We start from the raw sequence: 27,833 nt of genomic DNA, 5'->3' as shown, positions 1-27,833 counted from the left end.
CGTTAACTATTTACGTAATTTATTTCTTGTTGTTTACATTATGAGGGATAGCACTTTCATGTATTGTCTCTAAAATATTTTTGAATATTCCTCCAAAACACACAAAGAGTGAAAAAGTGAATGACTGAATCGAGACTCAAACCCGTAATCTCCAAGTCCCAGTCCAGTCATTCACTTTTTCACTCTGTGTGTTATTGAATTCGCACCTACAGATGATCCAGTATGTGAAAATAAGTTTAAATCGGATGTTTCCTCCTTACATTAATATATATATTCCTCTAAAGTTTAGAAAAGTGAAGGAAGTCTTGGTCAAAGGCATATTTACTAGTTCATCATTGAATACTACTTCTACAGTAATGGTTGTAAATCATATAAATTTTACATTTACAGTTGGTATTTTGTTTTCTACTTGTTCCAGGGAGGATGAGTGATCAAAATCAGCATGTAAGGTTAATGGCTACATATTGTTTCGCTACGCTTATTCAGCTGATGCCTTTAGATGGGAGTGTAGCGGATCCACCTAACTTGACAGCCGAACTAGCAGAGAAAAAGCAGCGAGAGAGGCAATTTCTCGAACAACTTTTTAATCCTAAAGCAATACCAGATTACAAAGTACCTATTCCTATTCAAGCGGAACTGAGATCATATCAGCAGGTAAGTTACCTTGAAGAAGAACTTCTGTATGATTATATCCAATAGTGCAGCGTAGTCGTTAATGTTATTTGTATAGATGTTGACGCTTCAACATAGATAGAAAAAATTAAATCGAAAATAGAAGTGTATAATGTAATACATTTTGAAAGTTTGTGCATAATACCCTTCTTATTTCCTGCTTTCATCCTTCAGTATTCTCTTTCTGTCTAAAACTGACGACTAGAACCCAAATATGATACTGAGCAATTCATACTAACTTGATACACGTCATACTAACTTACAAATTATATTTCTGACCAATCAAAAGTTCAGGAGATTAATTCGTGAATATTGTGTAAAAGATCAAGATGTGATTTAAGTTAATTTATTGCAATAAACGCAAAGGTACTCACTTTGTTCCTCTGCTCTTATAACTTGTTTAAAAAAATTATTAAACTTCGAATTTCAGTCATCGGAGCAAGTCTCTTTTTCATCTAAAAGTATCTTTTTTTGGCCGAAGTCTCTACCAGTCTCAATTTTTGAAACATTAGTCTACTAAGTCTTTTTTTTTTCTTTCTTTCTTTCTTTTTTTTTTAAATCCTTACTTAGTCATGTTTGGATTGTGGCCAATGTACTTGAAAATGTCAATAATGAAATAAATAAAAGAAAATAATAATGATGATGAATAGAAAATGACATAAATGCAAGATAATAGTCAGTGTGTGTGTGTCTGTGTGGGAGGTTGAAGGAATTTCTGTCTCCCTAGAGGGAGATTGCTTGCCAGGAAGACACTTCTGTGTTTGTCTTACCTTTTTTGTTAACTACAAGGGGATTTGCAACAGGTTGCCACCTCTCTTTATTTAACAGGGTTCCCATCGACCTGTTAAACCAGGAAGGTGAGGGAATTCATCTAACTCAAAAGTCAAGGAATTTGATCATAGTCATAGAAACTTTTAAAAACCTAGAAGAGTAAAAGAATTTTAAGTATGGATTTATACTTCTCAAATCCAGTTTCTAAACCTTTCTTTCACTACAGCAAACTTTTTTTTAAATAAACATTCCGACTTAAAAATAATGTTACGGCTTAACGACTATATAAATATTTATGCAGAGTCAACCCGTAGCAAGAGGAAAATATATATGCCTTTTTATATCATGATCTGTTAAAGTGAGGGAATTCGTACTTGCAAAATAAGTGGGAATCCTCATTTAATTAGTTGAAAATTGAGGTAATGTAAGAACTATATATGCCTTTTGCTATGTCGCAGTGTAAATTCGAGCATGGTCTCATTGTAACCTTCGATTTGAGAATTTCCTCTCTAAGGTGATGTATTCCGTAAGTTTCAATTAACTGATGCATACGAGCAAATAAAATCCACATCTCCGGTCTCCATGAGTAAACAGATGAAGTACACCAATTGAGTCTCCGTGACTATACAATGATACACGAGTGTCAGATATTAAGTACAGTCTGGGACAAAAACGTCGGACACTCATACGAGGAGTGCCCGATTTTTGTCCCTGACTGTACATGTATATATTACCTCAATGTTACGAAATAACGACGACATCCACATGATATTGACTATTATAGGGTAACAAAAGTGAGGAAATTACTTCGCTTTCAGAATATTTTGTTACAAGTGCCGTTGAATGTACTAAACGTACAATTTTCGCTCGTTTTTAAACAATTGAACAGTGTTTCCTAAAAGACTAGTAAGGGGGGCTTACGAAACAATTCGCTTTTCGCCATCCTTAAAATGGCGGATCTATTCGATGTATGAGAGTTCGATACTATCAAGATTTCCCTGTTATGGCATTTCTAGTTCTTATATTACCTCAATGGAGTTGTAACAAGTAGGAACATTCTAAAACGGTCCTTAGGTTCGCATATTTTGTACGTTCTATTACCATCTTTTGATATCCGTTCCGTGCACATTATCTAATGGATAAAAAGACTCACTCATCCATATACATTTAACCTGCGTGAGGTCAAATCCTACGAAATTCAGTCCAGATTTTATATTTTAGTGCTTATTGAAGTCTGAGCCGTGTTTTTGTGATGAATTGTGGTTTTTACGTTAGATAAGTGAACAGCGTATAACACATGGGGAAGTGTAAATTCAGGAATGATTGACTTCACAAGAAAGACAGCAAGGTTACCGAATACCTTCTTAGGCAGTAAAACACAGTGAATATGAAGTGTTTGTAAACTATGTGCGTGTGTTGTGAATGTTTCAAACAAAGGATTTCATTCAGTTTTATAGCATTCTGAAGGAACAAAACATAAAAAACGATGTACTGACATTCTTGGAGGAAACCAGTTAAGTCATAACATGCACACCTGTTCCATCAGGTTCTGACAGTTTTCAATCCTCTCAAACTAGCAGTAAGCTTCCAGAGTCTACAACAGAGCACAGCAAGTGTGCGTCAACTGTGCGTATTTACAGTGTCAGAGACAGTGCTACGGTGACAGATTGATATGGACCATGAAGAGTATTTGTAGCAATTACTCAGTCTATTCGTATACAAATATCAAAGCTACATTCGAAAGAATGTTTCCAGGAGGATTGCCTGGTAGCTTTTCCATTAGCGCTAAAAAGATGCACTATTTGACCACTGATGCTCTTGGTATGTATTTCTATGAAGAAATGTTGGAAGATATTGGCTCTGTGTCATACACTATTTCTTATGATGAAACTACAAATGTTGAAGGCAAGGAGGAGCTGCAAGTTACCATTATATATTGGTCAGATCTCAGGAACCAGATAGAAGACATCTTGAGACTTTCTTCACTGGAAAAGCTGATGCAGTTATTCTCCATAATTCGATAAGCAAGGCAATCAGCAATGCCAATTTGTCCCTAACCAGAATGCAGATGATTGGTTCTGATGGTCCTAACGTTAACAAGAAGATTTTCAAGTTGTTTAATGAGGAACTTATAGAACTTCGTCAAAAAGGTTTGGTAGACATTGGCACATGTCCTATTCATATAGTCCACAATGCTTTCCTAAAATCGATTCAGACATTTGGGGAAGATGCAGTGACACTAGTGATTAGTGTTCATAATTACTTCCACGTTGGGAAAAGTACGAGACTATTCAACAGGAGCTGAATCTGCCATCACACAGGTTTCTGAAACACACAACCACCAGATGATTATCATATATAGCTGCATGTGAAACATTACTTGAACAGTGGACTGGTGTACGACGATACTTTTTGAAATATATTCCATCTATAAAGAAAAGTGTTGTTTTGACAAGCAGTCTGAGAGGAGGATTGTAAATCTACTCAAGAAGCCTGAGATGTTAGCTCAGTTGCACTTTACATTGTCTTCTGCCAAGTTATATGAGAAATTTACACATCGTTTTCAGAGTGAATTCCGCTGATTCATATTTTACATGCAGTTATTAGACGTCATTGGAACTATCGAAAGCAGTGTGTCTAAATGTGCTGCTTTTAATGAAGTGAAGTCAGCATCATATGATTGGACCAATTGTAGGTTGTTTGAATCCGATAATTTATTGTCTTTAAAACAAATTGTCATTTCAGAGAAAACAAGAAAAGAACTAATTAAACTACCAGAAGTGGATGCTCAACAGTTCTTGAAGAGTGTACAAGCACATTATATTTCAAATGGTAAACGTTTGGTGCAAAATACAATGACTCATTCTGTTCACATTAAAAGAGCACTAGCATTTCTCAATCCTGAGGCTAGAAAATCACAAAGTAGCTGCATATACATCAGAACTGTAGCAAGAGCACTATCTGTAGCAGTGCCAGATGATCAACTTGTTGACGAATGGAAATGTCTGCAGCTTGAGCATGAACCTGCTGGAAGTGAAATTACTTCTTCACGTATTACAGGGCTCTTTTTATAGCACTTAAGAGGGCGTATGATTCATCAAAATTTCCTCTAGTAAGTAAAGTAATAATAGCAGCACTCTGCCTGCCCCATGGTAATTCAGGTATTGAAAGATTTTCAGTATCAAAAAATGTTCAGACAGAGGAAAAGACTCAGATGTCTTGTAGAACCTTAAACAGTATTTTGATTGTGAAAGATACCTTAAAGTATTATGACAAGCCTCATCTCGTTCAAATTTCTAAAAAGATGATTACCTTGGGTCAAAATGCTCATAAGCATTACCAACGGTTTCTGGAGGAACAGCGACTAGCCCAGGAAAGAAGTGCCACACTTAGAGAAGAGGAAGAGAAGTTGGAAAAAAGCAAAAGAACAAAAACGAAAATGCAAGAAGTGTTGAGAAGAACATAAAAGAAATTGAAAGCCAGCTTAGTGAAAGGAAGTATAGTGAGACCAAAGAATCTGCAAATTCTCTGTTTGGTGAAGCCGTAAATAGACTTCGGAAGGTTCTTAAAAAATGGGCCTTGAAGGAGGCACAAATCGCTCAAGGGATGTTGGAAGGTGTCATGTCATTGAAAGAAGAGGAATGCAAAGAGCACAAGGATATTTAAGCTCTTCAGAAAAGTGTTGAAAAGAAGAGAAATGCTCTAATTGCATAGTTTTTTAATGCACAGTCAGAGAACTGAAATTTATCCAAGTGCAAAGGAATATATAATGCTCCTAAGATGTCAAATCATAATGATGTTATTGTATCTGAAAAAAGCCAATCCCCATCCAGGGCCAGAAATAAAAGCTTTGTTCTGTTGGAAGTCTTTACAGCGGAGTTGTCTTTATATATGTTCAAAAATTAATGCCTTGGATCATTTGTGAACATTGGAAGGTAGATTTTTTTTTTTTTTTTTTTTTCTGAACTTGACCGGCGTCTTGGTAGGAATAAATCACTAATTCACAGTCAGAGAAGTAGTAAAATTAATCGAAGTGTAATGGTTTTGTTATATATCATGTTGCATATATTATATATAATGTTCCTAAGGATGTCAAATCATAATGATGTTACTGTATGTTTGAAAAACGCCAATCCCCATCCAGGACCAGAAATAGAAGCTTTGTTCTGTTGAAGACTACAGCTGAGTTGTCCCTCAGCTTTCTTTATATATGTTAGAAAATTAAAAGTGTATTTAATCATTTGTGAAGATTGGAAAATAGATAAATTAATTTGTATTTATGGTCTTAACCGGTATCTTGGTAGGGGTAAATCACTATAAAAAATGTTACTTTTCTAACTTATGACTGAAAGTTAATTTGTGAAGTTCCTTATCAGAGGCAGGTTGGTCTACAAAGTCTCCTTTTTGTGTTTTATTTAGTCTACAAAGTCTCCTTTTTTGCTTCATTTGGTCTACAAAGTAGGTATTTTCAGTGCCATTAGACGCTCCGATGCCTGGAATTTTCGCTAACAGCTGTCAGTATTATCAAAACTTAGATAAGGAACGGTGTTTAATAGGAAAAGAGCGTATGGAAATTAACTGAAAACTCATAAATAAAAGCATTCGGCTGCTTCATGGCACACACACCTTAAGTCTTTCTTCTTAAGTGGTTGGTAACGACGGTAAAGGTGTCAATGATATTTTTTCAACTTCTATCCGAAGTACTCATGGCCAAATTTAATTTTGGTCACCTCATTCGAATGGAAAAAAAGATCTCGTAGCCTGTGTTTCCACGAATGATGAAGAGCTTCTGATCAGTTTCACTTTATCGATGTTTTACGTTAAGTCTCAGATGTGAAAGGCACAATGTTAGGACATTGTTGTATTTGGCATCCCGAATATAGTTTTTCAGTCTTTTTTTTTTTGGGGGGGGGGGGGATCTTTTTTATTATTGCTATGTAAATATCTTGAGATGTGCATGAAATGTCACACACATTTGCTGACTTTCCGTAATTTGTTTCAAATCGAATGAAGTAAGATATGCCTTTCTATTTTTTGGTATCATCTATTTTATTAGTATCCATTTTGAGCGCAACCTAATGTAACAATTTTTGCCAAGTGTCAGTTCCGAACTATTTTCCTTTCCAGTGTTTAATAAAATGTTGATTTCAGTTTCATAAATCTCCAAGTTTTTATTGCGATCCATGTAATAACTCTTCGTTAATGTTTTTTCTAAGATTCGAGAGGTTTCGGAGTGGTATGGTAACCGTATTGTACAGCAATTGACAACTGCATATTATTGTCAATGAAATAAAATGCAATTGCGTGAGAGAGTCACATAGGCTTAAAAAAAAAAAAAAAAAAAAAAAAAAAAAAAAAGTTCGTGTCAAGGAACTTACTAGGGATTCGAAAGCGAATAGTCCGAAGTCTGTCGAAACACCAGATAAAAGACCCAAAAATTTTATTGGGGGGCCAAAAATGAAGTATATCTGAAAATATATTTATTCATTTGAGGAAACCAAAAATAAATTTAGATAAGGGATGGTTGAGTAATCAAGGTGAAACAGTAATTACAAGATTGACACAGCATTGGCACAACAACAAAAATGTGTGACAAAATTCCTCAAAAGAACAAAAGAGCACACAAATCTCCGCCACTTTGGAACTTGCAGCACCACGATTTTGACATGGTCATTGAATCTGACAAAGGGTGTTGCAGCATCGCTCTTCCCTAAGTAAGTGCGTTCCATTTTATTTCCTTATGTTTTTATTTTTCTTCCTAATTTTATCCTCCTTGACCAAGACTCCAGGGGGAGTCGTAAGTTCGTAAGTACAAGTAATATTCAGGAATTATAGAAATCCTGAGTATGGCGTTAAATTGTCTGATTCATTGTCCCTGTTATGAAACATGCAACCAAAACCAAAAGGGATAACACTGGTTTCGTAAGAAATGAACAGTTTTCATTGGTGGTTACTTTAGAGTCTTAGCAGAGAAAATACTGACCACTCTACCCATGTTCTATTGGCTCAGTTTCCCCAGCCTAGTTAGATTAGGCAAAGAAATTAGAACTCGTTATCCAAGTAGACATGAAGATATTTGGCCATGATAGCAAAAACAAGAAATAGCGTGATCGCCCGTTTAATTCACCACTCACTTGTCACTGTGTTGTAATATACTGTTAGAAGGAAAAATCGGACGCAGAAGGCTTAAAATGGGATCTGTAGATGATATCAGAAAACAATGACTGTATTAGCGTGTCGAACAAATAACATTAAAATAGAAAATTCTAACCTTCCGTGTTATCCATCGATCTTTAATTCTTTGGTTGAGAAATTAGTATGAGCTAATTCCATAAAATGTGACTAAATTCAACGGAGGGTGATGTTAGGGGTATAACTGTGTGAGAGAAAGACATAATATAATGTTATAGGTTTTAAATTATATAAAGCACAAAACAATAAACATATATTAATTTTCTTTCAGGCTGGTGTGAACTGGCTAGCTTTTCTTAACAAGTACAAACTACACGGTATTCTCTGTGATGATATGGGACTTGGCAAAACATTACAATCAATTTGCATTTTAGCTGGAGACCATTATAATAGGCACCAAGAGTACAAAGTAAGTTATACTGTATACTGTGTTAAGAATTATTACAGAATTCTGTTAAATATGAATATTACTCCATATTTTAGACCTATGATTAGTTTGGTGTAAATAAGGGAGAGAATTTATTATGAAAACAGTACTAATGAAATTATATGGTATTGTTTTTGAATGTCAAACTAATTCGTTAATAGAAAGCGGGAGTAATAAGTTTTGCAATATTGACATGTGTGCATTGTTTGTGGCATGTCATGTGACCAAACCAGTTCAAGTCGTCGAAAATGCTCGCTAGCACATTATAAATAGTAACAGTTTCTGTCCTGAAGCTTTTTCAGTGCTGCGTTCCGCGCTTGATTTGATAGCCACAAAGATGAAGATGCAACATCCTACTTCCGAAACTTTTTGCTGTACGAATTCGAACTGTTGCATAAGTCCGCAGAAGCAACTCCCATATGGTTTAGAAGCAATTGAGTTATAAGAACCTCGCTGATGAGCCAAGATCAGATAAACTGGAAACTGTGGATTCTGAGATCGTGCACCATGTCATAGATCTAAATCCGACGACTATTACTCGGAGGTTATCAGACGAGCTCGGTATCTGACAGTTCATTGTGGGTTGTCGCCTTCATGACCTCGACAAAAGCTGCTACTGAATAGTCTCTCACGAATTGATCCAGCTCAAGCACAGAGGCGAATTGTTACAAATGTAAATCATCGAATAAAAATATTTTGATCTAAGTTTCTTGAAGAGAATAACCCGGACGAAAAGTAGATATTTTCCCGAAGTCCTGACGTCTACAAGTGATAGTTAAACAAGAGCCATACGTCGGAACCTGTCGCCAAACATGGGCGTTTCGAACTGCCGTTTGATGGAATTACGAGGGCTTAGTTCACTATAAGTTCGCTCCGAATGGAAGGATCATCAATACGAACCTGCACTCCGAACACTTGTAGCGGATTATACCATTGTATGCGAAAAATACCATGCATTGGTTACCAGGAAGTGAACCCATCTTAGCAATATGGTACAAAATCTCATACCTGTCAACGACCTAAAACCCTGTCCATTTGCCTTCCCGAGTTTAAATTCCAGTGGGAGAGTCTTGAAATTTCAATGCATTATGATAGTTCGGATTCAATTTTAAACTGTAGGTCAACATTTAATACAGCTTCAATGCTAAATGGGAACGCCAAACTCCAACTAACCAAACCAAGTAGAACTACCTAAAAGAAATCCCAGAAACTGAAGGGAATTGAAGAGATAGCTGATGCACTCAGCATATAATGTGATACTCACCGTCAATCCATAACTTACTTCCTGTACTTGCAATGCTTCATCAACTAAGATGAGGTGGAAGCTACATTGCAGTTCTTCGCCTTGTAGGACAGTAACTGGTATCGGCGTGAAATCAAAAGATCTGGCCGAAAGAATTCAGGCAGTACAGCACAGTGGCCTCTGCTTTAACTTCTAAGCATCTATCGTTGAACTTTTGACTCGGTTTTTTATATTAATTCTCTGAGCGGGTGTTTGGAAACAAACCAGGGCGTAAGTGGTTTTTATATGTACTAATTTCAGCAGATATATAATAAGTTGCTAATTATTATTCGCGAATTGTGAAAATATTTATTTAGACTGTAATTACAAATGAATTATAATATTTCCAGAAAACTGAAAACCCAGACGTTGCTCCAATGCCGTCACTTGTTGTTTGTCCACCCACATTAACTGGCCATTGGGTTTATGAAGTGGAAAAATTTCTTTCGAAAGAATACCTCAATCCGTTGCAATACATTGGTCCTCCAGCGGAACGCGAAAAGTAAGTAAGAGACTAAGAACAGAAGTTTTTCTCTGGTCAAATAAATCTCTCGTGTAATTTATATTTTAAAAGATAAAATCCTAAAGTTTATGTTCTGTGAAGGTGTGCAAATAATAATACTGTTTCTTTAATTTCAGAGTTGATAAACCAGAACATAGTATAAAATATGTGCTACTATGATTTTGATACTTAGAAACACACTTCTTGCATTTGCTATACTTTCAAGTAATTAATTATTCTTGTTCTTATTAATCAACAGAAAACTTAATTTATTCAGCACCTAACATTAATATTGGAGATGTGATTGAATCTTATTTTCTTATTTAAAAAAAAAAAAAAAAAAAAAAAAAATTCATACGTGAACAAATGTTTCACTCATACTTCCACTCGAAAATATTTGAAAATAAAGAAATTAATAACCAATGTGTAAACAAAATTTTATTACGACGTGTACGTTCATACTTGCGAGTTAAACTATTTAATACGTACATTCCCAGGACTAATGTTGTAAAATTTCCGGAAATTTTGAACATGTTGGTAAAAACAGTTCTTTTTTTTTTTCGGTTTCTTTCCGGAAAAATGGGAAAAATAACAAATCTTTGTATTACGTTAATTTGACTAGTAATGAAACCGTTTTTTTTCGAACGCGTGAAAAATATAAGTTAAGAAATTTCGATATTGCAAGTACTTAGAAAGGAAGCATTCGAAAATAAAACTGTTACAATTATTCTTGAAAATTAGTAGTCTTCACTCATTTCCTTTAAGTGTTTTTAATCGTTTATTCATAGTTGTGCATTAATTACAGAACTTTTACAGTTGCATACATATCTGCCATCATGAAGCGTTTCTGTTGCAACAAATAGGGCTCTTGAATGAAATTGCGTTCTTAATGTGCTCTTTGATCTGGTGAAAGTTTTTAATTTCAACAAAATTACTTCGTAAAAGATGCACTAAAACACTATTACTTAATATTCTAATATAGATTTTATATAAACTTTATGTACAAAATTTTGTATGTAAACAAATACCTGTTTTCTAGTACGACGAATTATCTATACATATTAAAATGAAAGTAACTATATTTGTACCTTAACAATTCTTGAACCACCAGACCAATCTCGATAAAATTTTCAACATAGATGAGGTTCAGGCCTGGGATGCTGTTTATCATTTCACTTTGAAGGTGCAACTTGGAAAAAGGAAGGGGGCGATATATCGAAAATGACCGATATTAGTGTCGAATCCATAGCTTTCGGCGTTGTTGAGATGAACAGTGACACTTTCGATACCATGTAGATAAAAATTCAACGCCTTAACTTCAGCGAGGGGTAAGGGGATAAAATATTTTTAAAAATGATCCAAAATGATTGATGTTAGTGTCGAATCCATAGTTTTCGGGGTCACTGAGATCAACAGTGACACTTCGAATGCCGTTTAAATTTAAATATAGCGCCGTAACTTAGGGGCGGGAGAGAGCGGAGATACATAAAAATGATCGAAAACGGCTGATGTTGGTGTCGAATCCATAGTTTTTGGGGTCGCTGATTTCAACAGTAACATTTCCGATACCGTTTAAATACAAATTCATCCCCGCAACTTGGGAGAGGGATATATATATATATATATATATATATAAAAATGGGAAACGATCGATATTAGTGTCGAATGTCGAATCCATAGTTTTCGGTGTTGCTGAGATGAACAGTGACATTTCCGATACCGTTTAAATTCAAACTCATCCCTGCAACTTGGGGGCAAGGAGATATAAAAATGATCGAAAAATGACCGATATTAGTGTCATATCCATAGTTCTGGGGCGTTGAGATAAACAGTGACACTTCCGATGCCGTTTAAATCCAAATTCAGCCCATTACTACTCCTAAGGGAGGATGGTGACATGTAAAGATAATTGAAAATGACCGATACTAGTGTCGAATTCATAGTTTCTGGGGTTCCTAAGTTCATTGGTGACAGTTTTGGTGCCCTTTATGTCCAAAATGAAACGTATTCTCACTATGCGAAGAACGGCTACTCTGCTAGTCTTTAATAACAATGAACGGAAGTTTCACGTGATAAATTCTTTAATATATTTCTCACTGCTCAAATTTACCACTTGTGCGATGTGTGTGTTTATCTAATATAAATAAAATGAGGAGTTTGTTTGTGTGTATGCATGTCTGTGTGTGGCCTGGGGACCAGACGACTGGACCGAGAGTTACCAGATTTTGGTCACGTGTACCTTAGTCCAGGCCCCAGACCAAGAAGAAGTTTTTTTTTTAAATTTGAACCAGGTGGGGGGGAAGTTTACCGGGACATGTAAAAGTAGTAGAAAATGACCGATGTTAGTGTCAAATTCATTGATATTTCCATTAGCAATGACTTTCAAATTCAGTTACCATTTTATGCGTTCCGGGGGTTACCGAGACGTAAAAATAATCGAAAATGACCGATATTAGTGTGAAATCCATACTTTTCGCGGTCGCTGAGACCAATGGTGACACTTCCATTAGCGATGATTTCGAATTCAGCCGTATACGTTGAGTTGATTTTAGTTTAGCGTCCCTTTCAGCAGCGAGGATATGTGAGACGTGCCTCCAGCTCACATGAGCTCCAGCCGGGAATCGAACCCGGATCTCGCTCCGGGGGTCAAGTGTGAGATGGGGGGTTAGCAAGACATGTAAAAGTAATTGAAAATGACCGCTATTAGTGTCAAATCCATAGTTTTCGCGGTTGCTGAGATGAATGGTGATACACCCACAGGCATTGACTTCCAAATACAGCCCCCGTCGGCTGGGGGCCAGATGCTTTTTTTTTTTTTTTTTTTTTAATTGGAACCAGGGGGTCTCAGAGGACGTTTACCGAGATATGTAGAAGTACTAAAAAATGAGAGATATTAATGTCACATTCATAGTTTTCGCGGTATCGGCTGGGACCCAGAGGGTTTTTTTTTTTTTTTTTAATTCGAACCAAGGGGGTCTCAGGGGGAGGGGTTGACCGAGGCATGTAAAAGTAGTAGAAAATGAGCAATATTTGTGTCGAATCCGTATTTACCTGGGTCGCTCAGATGTACAGTGACACTCCAGATAGTGTTTAGGTTCAAATTCAGCCTCCATCGGCCAAGGGGAAAATTCTTTTCTTTAAGCATACCCATAACGGATTTATGATTTGTTTCTTTGGTTAATAGTTATTTGTTAGGTCATTTTTGATGTTATTCATATTATTTTGTTCTGCCCGTATAATTTATCTGCACTTGCGAGCAGAAATTGACTTGGTCAAATGGCCAGATTTTAGTTCTTTAGTTATGCCAGACCCGATCACAAAATTATCTATGAATAACTTTAGTGCTTGCTCACACAAAATAGATCCAATTTTAGAAATGTTTCTTAATTGTTCTTTCGTTGTTCAGTTTGTTTACATAGATATTTTATCGGACCCGTGCGAAGAACGGGCATAACACCTAGTGTATAAATAAGATCATCTCTCTGAGTTGTTCGAAAAATATACGAATAATAGAGATTTTTACCAGAAATCAGAAAACTAAAGTAAAATTAATACCTGTTGCTTGAAGTATTTTTCCTGCTAGCGAAATACATTGTAGACACGTTACAGCAAATAAGATTAGCATCAGGCGAAGAAATAGTTTTTAAATTGTTTTCCGGTTTTTGTCAATATTTCCGAACAAAAGATTTTTCTAATGGGTTCAAAATTTCCGGGAAATTTTACACAGCACAAGAAAGATACGTATCTCCATAAAATATATATTTGATTTTAACATATTAACTAAGATGATTCTGGCCTCGCTATTTTAACACTTCCCTGCCATAAAGCGGGAACTTCGTAAGATTGCTTAAGATAATTTAAATGCTTCTATATTAATTAATCTAACTATTTTAGTATCTCTTGGAGCCATACCTCCATTCTATCACGGTGCTAACTTTAATGGAGTGCTGCACATATATTTCTTGCCACGAATTTTCCATATTCTAATACAAGAAACATAAGTACTCAATGATCTTAACTGTAAACTAGTAAATATAAAATAGTTTCAATTTTGAAAACATAATGTATTAAAATATTCGAAAATTTCAATTTTTCTCAAATTTTCCTTTTTTCCAAGCTCGGAAAAAAAACAAAAAAAAAACTTTTTTTTTTAAAGGCCTTTATACTAGCCAGGACACGCTATTCATGGGGCACCTGAAACAACCAGTACCTTGTTCATCACTATTTCAATCTTTCCTCTGGTTTGATTCATACACTTTAACAATATAGACCACGATCAGCCATTATTAGAACTATTCTTATGGTCTCTAAACAAATGCCTAGTTAATATTCTTTTAATTCTCCTTCAATTATATCATCACTTTCCCTGATGGGGCATCTGATTTGAGGACTGATGTGTCGAGACTGACATATACATCAAATCTACCAATACTTCCATTGCAATAGCTCCCACTCTCATCACACCAAACTTATCCTTTAGTATGGCTTGATCACTCATAAACTCGTCTCTTTTCCACCACCGTTAAGGACTAACTGAACATTCTCTCGGCAGCACTCTCCAACAGGAAATCCCTTTCCCAACCTTATCCGCCAACACGTCAATCGTACAGAAAACTCCATAAAAAAAATAAATGAATAAATAAATAAAATCGTACTAGAACTTGTACACAATACTATCACAGATTTCATTTCCTGCAGAAATTTACCTATACTCACCACTTAACTTGAAACCATCGTGAAAATGTTAGAGTGTGAGATTGTTCTTACTAATTTATGGTAATTCATTTTCCACTTCCGCTTCAGGATCCATTTATTATAGTTATATTATAGAGTGATAGCTTAATGTATTTGCCGATGTTTGTTTCTGCATTGAGTATTCTCTACATATTGAAAACTATTAAATCGAATTATACCGTATAAATTTAAACATTCTTTCCTCTCGCACTTTTCTCAATTTTAATGTACTTGTAGTTTATTTGAACAGAAGTTTCCATAGTTTACCATATAAATCAGGACTTTCTTTTTCTTTAAAGACTTTATCAATGGTTTAAGTAAACTACAGAACCTTCCGCATAGACAGTGTCTTACAAGAAACTCAATAATATCATTAAGTAACAGCCAACCACAGTCTGACGCAGAGATATACCTCTTATTGTTTTGTTAATAAGACTTAGTTTCATTTAAGAACGCCTATTAAATTCAGAACATAACTCGGAATTCTTGCAAACACAGTTTGATCAAATTTGGTGCGTAAACTGCAGACATTCGTACGTCATAATAATTGGAATTTCTGGATCTGCTTCCTGAGTCCAACCACCTTAAATTCTTCCTCCATCTGATCAGATAAATATTGAGTTGGTATATTTAATGGCGATCTTTTTCTTTCATATTTTCTTAGATACATCTGCTTCCCATTCCTCTTTCCTTCCCTAATTCCCCGTGTAATGTGATCACCGAGAGACGTCATTCCTCACATGTAACGGGCTGACATGGCCATATGTGCCGAAAACCCAGAAATCTAATTATTAATCCTAATCCCAGAAGGATTATTTTTAAAGTAGAGACTAAGAAACGGGAATTAAAAACTAAATGATACACGATGGAGGATACTCAGGGTTATTTTCACAATCCTGTCTATTACAAAATTAACTAATGAAAGAAACTCTATAGTTTGCCAATTTTTATGTTGTTAAACAAAAATTTTAAATTGAAGCTACTGTTTACTTTAATCACATCCTTGTAATTATAAAATTTGCTTTTCTGAAGTGTTATCTTTCTCAAAAAATGTATAATAAATAATTAATGGAATGATAATATATTGTTATAAAATTAATCATTAAATAAGTATCGTGTATTATGTGCGTTAAGTATATAAAATCTACCATTATTTTCCAGGTTAAGAAGTAAAGTCAAATCCCATAATTTGATTGTAGCATCCTATGATATAGTTAGAAAAGATATAGATTTCTTTAGCAGTATAAAGTGGAATTATTGCATTTTGGATGAAGGACACGTAATTAAAAACGGGAAAACCAAGGTAAGTGCTCGTATTGTTATCTGAGAAATATTTAACTTTTTTAAACTCATCTGTTGTAAGGCTTCATACTTGTTGCTATTTAGTCTTTTTTTTTCTAATTTTGTAACTTACTTGATGTTCGCTGAAGCTGTAATGTAAATAGAACTGGCGAACGTTAAATATAATGTCAAAACCTTGCGCAGTAGAAGAATTTAAATAGTCGCGAGTAAATTTTGCTGAGCAACTTAGCAATAATTCAATCCACTGAAGCTACATTGAGGGAGCACGGTGGCAGTGGTAGAGCGAAGGGATCCTGATGCATGGGGTTCTTGGTTCGATCCCCGGCCAAATAAGTTTGTGGTGGACAACATCGTGTTCGTGGGTTTTCTGGGGTACTCCCGTTAAGCCTCGCTTTCTCATTCCACCAATTCTTCGACCATCGTTCACTTGCCTTAATCGTAGTCTCCCTTAGTCTAAAGGACGTTACCGTGGAACGTTAAACTGAAATATTTCTTTTCATTTTTTGAAGTTACATTGAAGGAAAATTTCAAAAACATGAGCTTGTACAATTTCCAAAATAAGTATTTAAGATTGAAACTTGTCAACTTTTAACGAGAAAGGAAGGGTTTACTGAAAAGACGGGAGTTGAAATTTTGTAAGTATTGCCACAATTTTCAAACAGACTATCTTCAAACAATTGTTTCATTGCTTACTAATGAGAATTTTGATCATAAAACTTAAATATCGATGTCTTATAATTAGTTCCTGGTTAGGAATGGGGAAGTGAAGTTAATTTCACTGCTTTTTAATCGGAGGATTTTTTTAAAAAAACATTTGAATTTTAATGCAGAGATAATAGTGTGTTCCACCTTTGCTTTCCCATTATAACATGGAAAAATGTTTAATTAATGTATTCTGAAAAAATTCAAGAATAAAAGAATGTCATTCGATAGGAAAAAAAAAGTGCAATTCTGTGGGCGCAATCTATTTTCTATTTCCAACGAATTTTTTATAGAGCCATTAGATTAACATTTAGCGACAAAAATGTTTAGTAAAAAATTTAATAGTGTTAGTATTAACTGTTCGGGAAATGTAATAAATTTTCTGGAACAAAATTATATATGAACTAAAACTTCATTGTAATTATACATCCATTGAGGCTGTTCAAGTTCCAATAAGAGAACGTTTAAAACATAATCCATAAGTTCCTTATTCCAAAAAATCTTGACATGATATAACAGTAAAGAAAGAAAGAAAAATCTGTAAATAATTATATTAAAGTCTAAAATAGCTGTTTCTGGCTTTTATTTGTAAACTGAACTCTCTGAGCTTAAGATAAAACTTTTCCCGAATGGAGAACTAGATGTAAGCAAGATTTTATACCAAAACAAAAATGTCCCTTGGTTTAGATAATAGTTCCTTGCCTACCAGATTGAATTTAATTATCCAGTAAAACTCATACATTGTGTATAACTTCCAAGTATTTAATGAAATGTTCATTCAGTTAAAGCTACACTTAGGATACGTAGGTTGCATAACTTACACTTGCAGATAACAACTGCAATGCCAATGGGAAAACCAATTAAAACAGTCCCCCGTGAACTGAAGATAGGAGTGAAGTACTGGATGTTGTAAATGCACTTTCTTCAGCACAAAATACCAAAAATGGTTCTCAAAGTAAAAAATAAGTAAAAAAAAAAATTAAAGCTGTCTTTTTTTTTTTTCCATCTCGACTTGTGAGTAGACGTTGAGAGTGTACAATGGTCTGTTTCTAAACATTGGAATATAGAAGTATAGGTCTTAACTGAGTTAATCTCAATATTTAAGATTATAATTATAATAATAATTATTATTATTTTAAGAAAAAGTTTAGAATGCTCAAAGAGCATTGGCAGAACGAACTTAAAAAGAATTAATTTTTCTTATTAACTTCTACAGGCTTTATATCAATTGTTCTGTGTACTTTATTGTTATACTCATTAAACAATTCTTGTATTATATCTATCCATTTATGATTTTCTTGAGTACTAAAATTTTTCCACATGTTTTGTGTAAGAATTCTGTTAAAACGTTTTACGATACGTTGTTTTACGAAGACATGCTCAAAATGGAGATCTCAAATTGGAAAAATTCACAAAATATCCTCTCTTTCTTGACTTACGGTTCCCGAGATATGAATTCTTAAATGTCCCGAAATCGGAAATTTTTGGGGACAATATCTCGGGAACAGTAAGAGTAACACAAAAAATTCCATCAGATAACTTCTTTCAGATACTTTTTGATGCTCTATCGAATGGAGCGCTCAAAATTGAAAAAAAATTCAAATAAGACACACACAGGCATAGAGAATTCAGTAACAAACTTTTTAAGTTCGTTGAAAATAACTTTTCACCACGTAACTGCAGATATAATCGTAGGTTAAAAAAGGGAGAATGGGTAAAGCATCTGTTTTACTTTTAAATATAAATATATATATATATATATATATATATATATATATATATATATATATAGCTATGACTCCTGACTTGAGACGATTTTTTTTAAAGAAAGTATTATGATTAATGATCTTTCCGATAATGAGAGCATTTTACATGAAAACTTACACCGTTGTAAGAATGGTCAACTTGTTAACGAGAACATATTTTATCGTTGTCATGTCCTAAATTATTTAAATATTATTTTTGTGTTTTAATTCTTTTTCAGTCATCAAAGGCAATTAAGCAGATTGTCGCCAATCACAGACTGATTCTCTCTGGCACGCCTATTCAAAATAATGTTCTTGAGCTGTGGTCATTGTTCGATTTCTTGATGCCAGGGTTTTTAGGAACAGAGAAACAATTTACTGCTCGTTACAGCAAACCTATTCTGGCTAGTCGAGATGCTAAGAGTTCTTCAAAAGAACAAGAAGCTGGTAAGAACTATCATATATTCTTTTTCGTTACTAGACATTTTTGTTTTCTTAACCCTCCTTTCATGTTTGCGTGCCCTACAAATCTACACACACGCCCGTCCTTGGGGTCTATATGACCCCAATTATTTAATTTCTTATAAGGGCATGCAAACATGAAAGATAGACTAAATAATAGTTAACCTAGTGTCTTAAGATGGCTTAATAATAATAATAATAATAATGAATAATAAATAATAGGAAAATTATAATATTAGAAATTGGGGTCAATATGACCCCAAGATCTGATGTGTTACCATTTTTATTTAACAACGTTACTTAAAATAATTTACTTTTAATATTTGGATTATATAAAGAACTAGACTTGGTCGAGGAATACTAAAATAATCAGTAACCGAAAACAAAGTACAAGGAAATTATTTAAGGACTATTTGTTCCTTGAGGTCATATTGACCCCAAGGCCATAGGAGGGTTGATACTCTCATTTTTCTCTTTTATTCAGATAAGAGTTTAAACTATAATTAGGAAACTAGTAGGTGATATTAGGTGATTAAAAAAAAAAAAAAAAAAAAAAAGTTGTTAGTATCACAGAGATTCGTATGTGTGAGAACGGAAGACGTGTAATTGTAATTTTATAAATCACACAATTTTGTTTCTTAAATATTTGTTTCATTTTAAGAAGTATTTCCTTGCAGTCCTTTATAATTATTTCTCCTTGTCAATAACCACATTGTAATATCTCGGGAGATTTCCTGTTGTGTTCAGAGTACCATTTTATTCGTTTGTCACGTGGCTCAGGTAACTGATTCAAGATTCCTTTATATCTCGTACCACTAACATCTACCTCTGTGTAATCCTTCTTGCTACTCTTAGTTGATTATTATTATTATTTAATACATCTTATATTGACATTTAATTTCCTATTTTCAGTTTCATTGTTACATTGATTTGTTTATTCCAGATTTTCTTCAACTTGCAAATGCGGTACAGTCCTTTTCTCGTATTATTTCTTATTTTTAGTTACAAAGGGTTTCTCACTTTAATAAATATGATCTAGACAAATAATAAACACGATCTAGATAAAATTCTTTACTTGCGTAAAATAGGAGACTACCGTGGTATACTATCATGTCACGTGTATAGGATTCTTCAAAAAGAACTTTACGTCTTTGTAAATTCATATAAATTTATTCAGACTACCAACAAAGCTGTTTTTGGTGTGATTTTGCAGCAAAATAGACCAAGTTTTTGACTCACTTAGTGCATAATACTGAATAGCACCACAGTAAGTGCCTACGACACTTGTAACAAAGATGGCTACTTTCACTGGTCCAGGTGTTCTCGCTGTGTGTTTTAGTTTGAAGAATCAAAGTCCTCGACAATTGTGCAACGAAATATTCATACCGATTATGACAAAGGTGATAGTTACCGGTTTTTCTCGCTAAGCCCAGAAGAATCATCTATGCCGCAGTTGAAGTTGCGTCGTTCATGCTCCTGCAAGTTTGGCAGGAAATAACTTAAGAGGGGATGTCTGTAAAATCACTAACGGAAGTCACATTGAACTAAATTTGCTGCAAATTGACACAAAAAGTCGCTCTGCAAGTAGTCTAAAAAATTTACATGAATTTAGAAAGTTGTAAAATCCTTTTTGAAGCATCCTTGTATAAAATACATGACTTTCCAGATTGACTGACCGGGTTTCAGAAATGTATTTGTACTACTGTGTTATTCATTAAACTCTTTTCCGCTGTAATGTATTGAGAAACTGTTCAGGTTTTGTTATACCTAAGATTCTTATGTTCTCTGATGTACGTGGGTCAACACCACCAGGCAAGACGTCTTGTAAGCAATGTGTCTGTGTGGAAGGAAAAAAGCAATGGGTGACCTTCAATTTTAGAGGAAAACTTTGAGCATACATACGGAACCAAAAATCTCTTCCTACAGCTGCAAACAAAGTGTGTATCCCACAAACAATAGTACGGTATATTAAAAGAGAAATTAAAGTAGAACGAAGTCGCATAATCATGCTTCAGACCTTAAAATATATTAATCGTGATATAAGATAATTCATTGACAACATTGACAAACTGATGAGTGAAAACTGCGAATTTGTAGATAGGTTAATATTCACGAATACGGTTACACTTCGCCTTTCCGAAAAGATAAAAGAAGTCAGTAACAAATAAATAATTCACTGTGTTCGAATTGGGGCTAGAAGAACCACGTGAAACTGTCACCGTAACTAAAGGAGTATTGTCTGTTTCAGAACATAAGAAATTTGTCACACACCACTACCAAAAGGCAACCGAACTCTTGTTAGGATGGTTGTTGATGGGTGTTGCTAGATGTCCGATGTCACGAGGTAGAAGAAACAAAAAAAAACAAGTGAGAAATAAAACATAATGTTACGCTTTTTTGTGATAAATAAAAGAAATCTGTAGAAAAGGGGAGGTTTGGTAACTTCTTTTCCTCTTTCCCAGACAGCAATTTAAGCTTGCTGCAAGTTGACACAAACTTGCTGTCGCAAGGTCAATTAGCTTGCCGCAAGCTATACTATAGAAGCCAATTAGCTTGCTGCAAGCTTGGGGCAAGCTAGTTAGTTACATCTGGGCAAGGCTTGCGGCAAGCTTGTCTTCACAAGTTAAACACAAGCCAAATTATCACAAACGCAAGCCAAGTATAAGCGTATTCTCATCAATGGCAAGCTTTATTAAGCTTATTGCAAGCGAAAACACACCAAACAAGTTATATGGAAGCTCGCAGTAAGCGAATTTAGGTAAAACAGTATGAAATCAGTATAATTTAACCGTCTGACTAAATCTATGCTACAATATATTTTCTCCTCGCCTCCCAATTATTGAAGCAAATGCACAACCGTGAAAACACCCAAGTCTCCGATCCGCTTCTGCAAAACATCAAAATAAGCATAATTGTTACTGTTTAGTTGTGACAAGCAACGCGCCGTTGCTTCTTACAAATATCTAATAGGTTGTTATATTAGCCGCGAGTACTTGAAATTTCTACCTTTTTATATAAAAACGCAGAAAAATGTTTATACTTTAAACACAGCGTTCAGATAAAGTTTATACTGTAAGTTAAACTTGAAGTTTATATTAAAATATCTTCAACAGTTCTGTATTCTTTCGCGAAATAAGTAGGCTCAAACCTGCTGCCATCTATGTTCACATTTATGCTTTATACATAAATATTACAATTTGTTATGCCTCATGGTTACCGAAATATGAGGAAATAAAGAGCGACATTATAGGTACGTGGGACTAGAGTACTAGAGTACTAGACGGCACAATTTAAAAAAAATAATTAAGTTTGTCCTTTATTCAAGCTGAATGCTAACAAGACGCTAACAACGCGAACACTACCTTGTCGCCGAAAGTTAAGAGGTCGGCGTCACGTGGTTTTTGAGAACAACTGAAAATCGAACGCGCGCTGGCTTTTTACTTCAATCTAAAGAAAAGAGTCTCGCAAGTGAAGCGTGGGTTGCCCGCACTACAGCTTGCGCTAAGCAGAAATAAGCTTTTGTGTATAAGCCAAAGCGAAATAAAATCAAATAAAAGCGACAGGCAAGCTTGCGGTAAGCAAACATGCTGTCTGGGTTTTAACCGAGGATCGCCTATTGTTTTCTTAGATTTATCGTCTGTTGACAAGGGACAGAGCTGTGTTGGTGTTCTGTGCAAATTCTAAGAATCAAGGTTCTTTTGTTCTGAAACTGTCTATACATTACCAACTAAAATGAGTCTCCGCCCCATTTTCACATGGATATTGGAAATTATTTGAATATAAACTGTTCTTCAGTTTTAAATCGGATACAGTAAAGTTAATGACAAAAATTTCATATTCTTTCGGCCTCTTTCTGACTCCTCACCCTGTTTCTAAAATATGTATTAAGGACGTTGCTTATTCCTTCTTTGCCTCAGACCATTGACTAACTGAAAAGATGTGCACTAACGAAGTCATTCTAACTTCTATTAAAGCACAAATGAGAGAATGTGAAAATCAATAGTTGTCTACATACTGGCACGAGAAAGGAAAGAGGTGTATTGAGTATTTGTAAACGTTAAAGAAAATTAGGTAAGCTTAGTGATTTTTGCAAGGTGTAGTGATTTTACTAATTTAGACAATTATTTTGGGAAACTCTAATGTACAATTTCAAATGGACATAAAAATTTTAATTCGTATGAAAATAATGTAACTACTTCAGTTGTTACGTTCATAAGGGCTCAAATAAAACTATAGCCATCGACAATGTATTCAATCGTAAAATGTAAGGTATATCGTGGTGCCATAGTGAAATAGTAGTGTTATATTAGCTTGTTAAATGCTCTTAATAGATCTCTTTCGTAAGAAAATTAGCAAAATTTAACTTTTCAGGTGCTTTGGCGATGGAGGCGTTACATCGTCAGGCCTTGCCATTCCTTTTGCGTCGAATGAAGGAGGATGTACTTCAGGATCTGCCACCAAAGATAACTCAGGTAAATTTACCCTGTTATCTTCGGTTTATTTTTATTGAAATAATTTGACAAACATAATACAGTATACCTTATAGTCTTTTTTTCTTGTACAGGTGAGTAACTCTTGTCATATTCAATACAACTAGAAAGTCAAATATAACAGAATGAAACCTGTATTTATATATTTAGGATAGAAAGAAGGTTCTATTAGTAAGTTGTCATTAAACAGAAATAAACTTTCTTACTTACCGTCACTGATATAAATCAACTATTAAATCTCGATAGCACAGTTATAGAAAGTAAGCTTCTAAAATTTAAAGAATAGAATTGGTCTGTTGGGGACCCATCCATGATTTAATATGATTGCACTAGGGAAATTGTAGATTATAAGGAATAATGTTCAACTCACATCAAATCTGAGAAATGAGATTGAACTATTTTCTTTTTCCTCGTCCTTCCTGTTATGAGATAGTGAATCTTTTCTATGGAAGACAAGCGTCAGTAGTTTAAAAGACGAATTATAACTGATTTTATCTCTCACCTTTCTTTCGTATTCAAAATTGCATTAATTAGAGCTTTATTTGTTATTTTGATGATCGTAATATCTCTTCTGAAAGTATTTTCAATAACATCTTTTTTTTTTTTAATTTTAATTTTTGTATCTAAAGTTCGTTAATCCCCTGTTGTGTTCAAAATTCTGATATTTCAATCTTTTCCCTGGTTAAGGTTATTCGGTTGTAATCTTTTTTTAAAATCATAAAAGTTATTTCACTTTAAGCATTAAGTTGCGTTTCATGAAACCTCAGTGCGCAGAGGGACTTCATTCTATCAACAGAACCAATTGAGTTGTCGCTAGAAATCGAACTAGTCTCTCCCACACCAAAGGCTAAGGCTATTTAGCCAGCTCTGAATTGGAATAAAATGTCTCAATAAAAGAGTATAAAAAGTATCTAATATCAGCAATATTGAATTGCATTTCTGTTTTGACATTACAGGATTATTACTGTGAATTAAGTCCCCTTCAAGAACAACTGTATGAAGATTTTGCTCGGTCTCAGGCTCACCAGTCACTTCAAGAATCTTTAGCTCAAGGGTCTGGAGGATCGATGCAAGGCAATACTCACATTTTCCAGGTAAGGAAGGAAACAAAAGAACATGAGAAATATTAACAACATAACTGTAGACATATGCAATTCAGTTGTCACTTAAATACCTTATAAAAAGTTTATTTAAGAAAGAAATAGAGTGAATGTCTTGTTCAGCAAGAAAGAGCCTATTTCTTCTCAGTAATTAACTTGTTAGTGTATTGAATAGTTTTTGTAGTTTATTACTATTATAATCATCATTATTCCGCGCAATTCATTATAAAATTTTATAAGACATAGCAACTTATATAATTTATTTCGTATATTGTCTCAGAAATTACCAAATCAAGATTATTAAAATTTGGTAATTAACGAAGTATACTTGTAAATCAGATATGGACAATCCACAATACGTTAGGTACATCTTTATTGTGGAGAGTCTTTTGAATGTGCCAACTTAATGTAGCTATCTGTGTTTGGTTTTGCATGTTCTAAAGATCGTACTGGAAGCTTTTGACCCATAATATTTATTTTTACTCTCCCCGCCAAAAGAATAAAATTCAAGGAAATAATGTATCTTGTTTGAAAAGACGATAAGAAAAAAATCTTACCATTTTTAATAGTACCGTTGTTTATTATTGTTCCGTATAATTTGAATACAAACAAATTCTCTTCTTTGTATGCAAATTATACTGAACAAGGTAACTCGTCTGTTATTCAGAATCAGGGCACGAACTCGTTCAATAATGTCATCAGTTGTTGCTGTAGGTGGACGCGATGCTCTTTCCTCGTCCTTTACGTCCGTTCGACCACTTTTGAACTGTTCAATCTACTGGCAAACACTCCCCGTATTATGCTGAAAGTCGTATAAATTTCCACTCAGGGTACACCTTCAGACCACAAAAAACGGATGGCAGAACGCTGTTCTTTGGTGTGCACAGAGTGTGGCGTGGCCATCTTTACTTCGCAACAGCGCAAAGCGGACTGATGTGATAACGCTGCAGCCTATCACGAGCGAATCCAATGGTGACACCTGGCGTCTGGTGAGCACACAATGCTGTAGAGCCAACTTGAAAAGAAATAGAAAAATATTTCAGTTACTTATTGACGTACTCTCGTGTCATGTTAACAAGATTCAGCTTTTAGAAACCACATACGAAACAAACTGAAATAGTACCCGATTAGTCCACCTTTAGTTCTATGCTACTCTATCCAGAAGCTAGTATTTATCAAGCACTCCTGCCCTCAAAGTATTTCCTTTTCAGAAGATTATTGTTCCTGTGCAAAAATTGATCAGCATGCATACGAAAGATTTCTACTCTTTTGGGATGATGAAGCTTCCGCAGCGCTTGAACAGTCACGTTGTAATGGCATTGAAATTAGGGTCGTAAGACATTTCATTAGAGTCAGTAAATAATGTGTGCATATTCCTGCTCTTACTTGAATGCCCACGTAAATCTGTTAAAGATATTGGTCGAGTTGGGATATGTAACTGGGCTTGGTGGTTATATTTGGCATAGCAAGCCGAAGATCCTGGTTCCTTCTGCCTGCCCGTACAAAAATTTAGGCACTTCCCCAAAATTTCCAGAGACGAATGATGTTAGTATCTAAATAGATAACCCTGACCACTTCCTAGTAATATGCTACCTGAGGGACATCTTTCACGCAGGTTGAAAATATATCATCATGTAAACCTAAAACCAAAGTAAAAATAGTGTAGTTTTTAAAATTATTTAAAAAAAAAAAAAAAAAACATTGATTAGCTTTTTTTTTTAAATTTAGATTTTTCCTTTTCTTTAGGCTCTTAGGTACCTGCAGAATGTTTGTAATCACCCCAAGTTGGTTTTGACTGCGCAACATCCTCAGTATGAACAATTTAGAAGGCAACTTCAAGAGCAGAACACAAGTTTAGCTGACATTCAGCATGCAGCAAAATTACCAGCTTTGAAGTGAGTATATGGGTAGAAAACATTTAGAGTATGAACAGGAGAGATTTAATTTAAAATTTTGTAGTATTTTAAAACAGTAGCAGGTTGTCGCTGATATGGCTGAATAAGCAAACGTAAGTTTCTTTCGTAAAGAAATGTACAGTAAGTTTCAGGAAAGTTGTATGCAGATTGTTTAGTTCTTGTTTGTTGATATACAAGAACAGATTTGACAACTTACATCAGCTATTATTATTATTATTATTATTATTATTATTATTATTATTATTATTATTATTATTATTATTATATCTAATTCTATTGAAATGTGAACTACTGGTCATATTCTGTACATCTAAATTTAATCAATAATATTTCAGGATTGACTCTTAGACGTATGTACACTGAAATTTTTTACAATTAATATGGATTCTAATTTTGACTAGATGATCATGCTCGTAATCATGATGCATATTACTACATTTTGAGGGCTGCGGTGGCTGAGTGGTAGAGCGTTCACCTCTAGTGCGTGGGGTCCCTGGTTCGATCGCAGCTTACACCATGTGAACTTTATGGTGAACAAACACCATGTGCGGGTTTCCTCGAGGTTCTTGCGTTTCCTCCCGATTCATTCCACCATTTCATTCATTTGCCACCATTACCGTCTCCTTTAGCCTAGCCGACATAACCGTGAGACGTAAAACTCAAATATTTCATTTCATTTTCATTTTTACTGTATTTTAAGATTAAATATTATCCTTAAAATTTCATATGATAGAGTATTTCTACGATTTCAGATTTCATAGTGAAAATAATCTCAAAAAGTGTAAAAGCAGTGAGAAGTGAAGAAATTTTTATCCAAATTGAAACTTTAAACAAAACAAAAAAAGTTACGAAGAAGTAGGTAGTAATTGAAGGTATCATAGTAGTTTAAAATGTTGTAACGAGAACTTCTGAGTTGATATGTCCAATTCGAGTGTTGAGTTTAAGAATTTACGAGTACAAAGCAAAGTATTTTTTGCTGCGTGATATTTGCGAATAATTTGTATGAGTAAGTGTAAGATTTCAAAATTCTAAAATAATAATAATATTTCTGATTTTCTCTTTTTCAAGGCAACTTTTGTTAGACTGTGGAATTGGTGTGCCATCTACAGGGCAGGATGGAGGTGAACTTGTTATTAACCAACACCGTGCTCTCATTTTCTGCCAGCTGAAAGCTATGCTAGATATCCTGGAAAACGATCTATTCAAGTAAGTAGGTTTAATAGAAGGATTAAAAGTGGAAAATAGATAGCACAGTCTACATATTTCATCGGTTTGAGAAGTAGTGATTTTTCTAAAAGAGCGAGGTCTACTATTAACGTGAGCTCCGAACCACGACTTAAATCCGATGTAGTGCTTAGGCAATGAAGCAACATCAGGCCTCACAATATAGGCCGTTCCCCACCACATTAACTCGCTCCCAAGAGACTACAGGACCACGCCGCCGTTGAGGAGACTGCTGTTGGTGTATTAAGAGAGGAAAGTAAGGATATATATTTAGAAAGAAATCAAACGAACAATCTTCCAGAAATAAGAGCT

General features: G+C 34.6%; 1 protein-coding gene across 3 annotated transcripts in view; it reads left to right on the top strand.

Annotated features, from left to right (window-relative positions):
- The window catches only part of Hel89B (histone acetyltransferase 1), a 170,501-nt gene that overhangs the window by 122,694 nt on the left and 19,974 nt on the right, over positions 1 to 27,833 (top strand). For all 3 annotated transcript variants that reach the window (XM_081731440.1, XM_081731439.1, XM_081731438.1), the window contains exons 21-29: positions 419 to 654; positions 7,907 to 8,044; positions 9,695 to 9,846; positions 15,742 to 15,883; positions 18,569 to 18,776; positions 23,163 to 23,263; positions 24,238 to 24,375; positions 26,128 to 26,276; positions 27,366 to 27,503. In XM_081731440.1, coding sequence (XP_081587566.1) covers positions 419 to 654; positions 7,907 to 8,044; positions 9,695 to 9,846; positions 15,742 to 15,883; positions 18,569 to 18,776; positions 23,163 to 23,263; positions 24,238 to 24,375; positions 26,128 to 26,276; positions 27,366 to 27,503 — 1,402 coding nt within the window. The remainder of the gene's footprint in view (positions 1 to 418; positions 655 to 7,906; positions 8,045 to 9,694; positions 9,847 to 15,741; positions 15,884 to 18,568; positions 18,777 to 23,162; positions 23,264 to 24,237; positions 24,376 to 26,127; positions 26,277 to 27,365; positions 27,504 to 27,833) is intronic.

Source organism: Thermobia domestica, chromosome 11, assembly GCF_964235325.1.
Source record: "Thermobia domestica chromosome 11, izTheDome1.hap1.1, whole genome shotgun sequence".
NCBI lineage: Eukaryota > Metazoa > Arthropoda > Insecta > Zygentoma > Lepismatidae > Thermobia > Thermobia domestica.
Note: the sequence above shows the minus strand (reverse complement) of the source record. Positions and strands in the feature narration are given on the sequence as shown.